Below are 4930 nucleotides of genomic sequence, written 5' to 3' on the forward strand. Positions count from 1 at the left end.
GTGTGTGTTTGTGTGGGAGTGTGTGGGTGTGTGTATGAGAGAGAGTGTGTGGGTGTGTGTGTTTGGGAGTGGGTGTGTGTGTGTGTGTGGGTGTGTGTATGAGAGAGAGTGTGTGGGTGTGTGTGTGTATGAGAGAATGTGTGTGTGTGTGAGTGAGTGTGTACGAGAGAGTGTGTGGGTGTGTGTGTTTGTGTGAGCATGTGAAACTGTCTGTTTTCACTCCTTTTTCTATCTTTCTGTGTCTCTTTCTGCACCTTTTTCCTATCATTTTCTCTCTCCCCTTGCTTTCTCACTCATTGCATCTTGCTGTTTCTGAATTGTGAATCTTGGTCTCTCAGTCTCTCTCTGTCTCTTTTGTATCTCACTCCTCGCACTCTGAGTGTTTGACTCCATACCCCTCTCTCACTCACTGTGTCTCCCTCCACCCATCGGGGGTCTCCTTTTCCCATCTTCCCCTCTCCCTGTCTCTCTCCTTGTGTCCACCATACTGCCTTTGTTTGTTGTTCTTCTTCTGTGTCTGTGTCAGTTGCTCTGCGTGTATTCTCTGTCAGTCTGGAGTAACATTTCAGTGCACTGTGCTGCAACCCAGCTCCCCAGAAACACTAATCTGTGGAAACCTACCATCGTAGCAAGTTTGAAATATTGATTGATTCTGATCAAGATCGGTGCAACATTCCATCTGCTCGTGGTGGCACATTCCAAATCACGTTGTTTTGGCCAAGAGGGAAACAGTGAGGTCTCAGAAGACAGAACGTTGGCCAATTACACTTTGTGAAGTCCCACTTATTGAGTTCCCTGGTGTGGCCTGGTGACATTGGAAACAAGACCACAGGGATGGTCACATGACTTTTAAAGGGACGCTTGGCAAGATGGCTGCCATCAGTTCCGTAACTTGACGTCCTTACAAACCTGTGCTTCTTGTTGTGTTTTTCTTTTTCTCTTTGTGGTCGTCTTCACAGGGAACTCACTCTCAATGAGCCACCTCAGACCTGCTGGTCTGGACTGTGCGGGCACCCCAAGATGGTGACTCAAGTTCACGTTGTTGCTGCAAGCGGATTGGCCCAACAGGATGGTGCGACAGGTACCATGCACGCACGTGAGAGAGAGGGACAGAGAGAGACAGAGAGAGAGAGAGAGAGACTGGATCTTTAACTATCCTGACCACGACCCAGGCCTGCAGCCCACCGCCTGCCCTGGGCTCAGTTCCTGGCTGAGGGTGTGCTGGAGGTCACATTTGATTGAGGCACTTGAAAGGGCATTCGCTGTTTGGAAGGGAAGACTGTGCAGTGTTTGGGAGTGGAGGGAGGGTGGGCAATGCTGGAGGTGAGATGCTCAGTTGGAAAGCCAATATAGACACGATGGGCTGACAGTCATCCTTCTGTGCTGTATTGATTCTGTGACTCCCCGAATCCTGTCCATTGTCTATGAGGCACAATGCGATGGAATACTCTCTGCTTTCCCGGATGAGTTGCATGACTTTATGGGGGAGGCTTAGATGGCACTCAAGAAGCTGAAAGACCACCCACGATGAATGGTACCTTAAACACTCATCACCGATTCTCAGTTGCAGCAGTGTGTACCATCTGCAAGGTTTGCAAAAGCAATTCACCGTCCCAAACCCATGACCGTGACCATTTTGAAGGACAAGGCAGTGGAATCATGGCAACACCATGCCCCTGCATGTTGCCCTCTAAGCCATTCACTATCCTTTGCTGTTACTGGGTCAAAATCCTGGAATACCCCCCACCCAGGGCAGTTTTTTTTTTAACAGGTTAAGGGCATCACTGGCTAGGCAGCATTTATTGTCCATCGTGTCAACCACACTGCTGTGGGCCTGGAGTCACATGTAGGCCAGACCAGGATGGTAGTTTCCTTCCCTAAAGGGCATTAGTGAACTAGAAGGGTTTTTTTTCCCCCCTAACAACTGGCAATGGATTCACGGTCATCATTAGATTTTTAATTCCAGATATTTATTGAATTCAAATCCCACCATCTGCTATGGCGGGATTCGAACCTGGGTCCTCAGAACATTATCTGGGTCTCTGGATTCATAGCCTAGCGATGATACCACTAGGCCATTGCCTCCCCCATAGAGGCACTGTGGGTCAACCTACAGTACATGGGCTGCAGTGGTTCAAGAAGGCAGCTCACCATCACTTTCTCAAGGGGCAACTAGGGACAAGCAGCGCCTTGAACAGTTAATGAAAACAATCCCTGTTTAATGGTGTTACGCATGTTGTTCTCCCAATTCACGCACAAGTAGCTACATCAGCACAAAGGACCTGGGAATTGTAAATGTTATTGGTGCTGGAGATGAATAGAAGTCAGCAGGTGCTGAGGACGGTGGGTGAACAGGACTCGGTCCTAGTTCAAGGGCTCGTACGAGTCCCATTACTCAAAAATGGTCAGCTCTCCATTGCCTGCTTGGGAACCCTCGGAATGATGTAGTAATCTCTGTCGTTATCAGGAGCTGATCCGTATGTCATTATCCGGTGCGGAAGAGAGAAGGTCCGGTCGCCTATCCACAAGAACACGGTGAATCCGGAATTTGACGTAAAGGGAATCTTCTACAGGAAAGATCCCAAAGAGCCCATCCGCATCGAGGTGAGGGAATCTACTGTGTGAGGACTGTGTCCAACACATTCTCCTTTCTCCTTCTTCTTTCAGATATCACTTTGAGAATGCCACAGGCTTCTCGTGCCAAGCTGAGGGTTTAGTCTATGTAGAATCCTAATAGCCCACAAGGATCCCACTTGGCCCATCGCTTGTACTAGCCCCATGAAAGGATGAACCGATTAATTCCTCCCACCCACCTTGCCACCCGGTGTGTCAGCCTGATTGGTGATTCCTTGCTGCCAGCCTTGGGAATGAGCTTCATAACCAAACCCTCCTCTCTCATGTGCCCCATAGAATATTACTTCACTCTGACCAAGCTTCCCATACACTCCGTTATGGCAGAAAGGAAAAAGTCTAGGCACAATCTTCTTTCTTGCTGGTTGGCATGTCCAGGATCCATCCGTAGCTCAGGGACTTTGAGCAGTGGGTGTGAGAAGAGAGATGCCTGTGTGTAGTGCCCAATGCCAACACATCACGTATGGTTCTGGGGCAAGTAGCTTTCTCGCCCTTGAGTCAGAACATTGTGGGCATGTCGCACTCCAGAGATTCCTACACAAAGACCTGGGCTGGTACTGAGGGAGTGCTGTTGTGTTGGAGGTGCCAACTCTCTGATGATGTATTAAATCAAGGCCTGTTCCACCCTCTGAGGTAATCGTAAAAGATCCATGCTACTATTTCGGACAAGGGGATAGGTTTTGCTCCAATTATTAATACAAATATGACGCAGACTTAACTAACTTGTCATAAGGTTTGGAAATTTTCTCTCACGCTTGATGAAAGGTTGGGGTAAAGGCCAGAAGACACTTAATGGGGTGGAATGGTGGCTCAGTGGTTAGCACTGCTGCCTCACAATACCAGAGACCCAGGTTCAATTCCGCCCTCAGGTGACTGTCTGTGTGGAGTTTGCACATTCTCCCCATGTCTGTGTGGATTTCCTCAGGGTGCTCCAGTTTCCTCCCACAGTCTAAAGAAGTCTAGGGTAGGTGGATTGGCCATGTTAAATTACCTGTAGTGCCCAAGGATGTTTAGATTAGGTGGGTTAGACAAGGGAAATGCAGGGGTAGAGGAATGGGACTGGGTGGAATGGTCTTCAGAGAGGCAGTCTGGACCTTTTGGGCTAAATGGTATTGTAGGGATTCTATGAAAAGGAACCCATTAAAGCCTTGCAATCTTTTTTTCTGAATTGCCCAGGAGTGTGGCTCTTTCTCCATGGCAATGTCTCAGCCAATCAATAAAGACTTGCCACCCAATTCACACCTCTTCTCCTGTAGCAAAATTCGTTGAGACTATTGGAAATTTAGCGTTCTTGCATTTAATCCTGACGTCCGTGAGATGGAACGGAACAGCTTTCCATGGAATTCCAGCCGATTTGCTTATTTTCTTCTCTTTCTGTCCAGATCTGGAATAACAATGTCCTGAGTGACCAGTTCCTTGGTCAAGTGACTGTGATGACGGATCTTAGTGACCTCCAGCCACATCATGTCCTTCCCCTGAAGGACAAGAGTAACCGACAGGACAGTGAGCTCCCTGGGACTATCAGCCTGAACATCAGTAGCAGCCATGAGTTGGCCAGTATCTAAACTCTGCAAAAAAATAACTCATCACCATCGGAAAAATGGAACAATCGATCAAATCAGGGTTCGACCGGGGTCATCTAGGATCCATGGATAAGAAATTTTAGGAATGGGAAAAGGCTCTTGGGGTCTAGGTCTGTCCCTCAAACCAACATCCCTTCAGCCCCATCCCCGTTATGGAGTCTTATATATTTGTTTCTCAGTGTGAGGAACGTTTTGGGAGTGTGGGGCTGGGGTATAAAGTGGGGCTGCCCCAGTAGGTTTTTCTCCTGTAAATTTCTGCATGATGTCCCTTCTCGTTTAGCACCCTTTCCCAACGCACACACTTCCAATCCTTTCCTCCTGCCCACTCCTTGATACATCGCGCCCCCCCCCACCCCGCCACACACCTTTGACAAAAGGAATGGGCAAAAACGAAGAAATGGTAGTGATTGTTGTGACTGCTGGAAAGTGTGGCATTCTTGCATTCAATCCTGATGAGCATAAACAGCTGATCACCATCAATATCCAGTATCGCTCCCTCTCTCCTAGTGGACTGTTCATAGCTTGACTCCCTTTCTTGGAGTCAGGGTAAGGCTCAGTTCTTACTCCTATTTAGCCTCTTTCAGCACCACCATGCTCCAGGCAACAAGCAGTTTTCTAACCTGCAAATTATCACTGTCCAGAGACTTATACTGATGACTAGGTCATGAAAAAATGAAAGAGCAGATGATGATCAGAGAGGGAGTTTAATGACTGGT

General features: G+C 48.1%; 1 protein-coding gene across 1 annotated transcript in view; it reads left to right on the top strand.

Moving 5' to 3' along the window:
* capn5a (calpain 5a) overlaps nucleotides 1-4921 on the top strand; it is an 81486-nt gene extending 76565 nt beyond the window's left edge. Inside the window, exons 11-13 of the mRNA XM_048597906.1 lie at nucleotides 960-1081; nucleotides 2468-2604; nucleotides 4014-4921. Of these exons, the coding sequence (XP_048453863.1) occupies nucleotides 960-1081; nucleotides 2468-2604; nucleotides 4014-4196 (442 nt within the window). The 3' untranslated portion in view covers nucleotides 4197-4921. The remainder of the gene's footprint in view (nucleotides 1-959; nucleotides 1082-2467; nucleotides 2605-4013) is intronic.
* The last annotated feature ends 9 nt before the right edge of the window (nucleotides 4922-4930 follow it).

Source organism: Rhincodon typus, chromosome 6 (genome assembly GCF_021869965.1).
Source record: "Rhincodon typus isolate 14 chromosome 6, sRhiTyp1.1, whole genome shotgun sequence".
NCBI lineage: Eukaryota > Metazoa > Chordata > Chondrichthyes > Orectolobiformes > Rhincodontidae > Rhincodon > Rhincodon typus.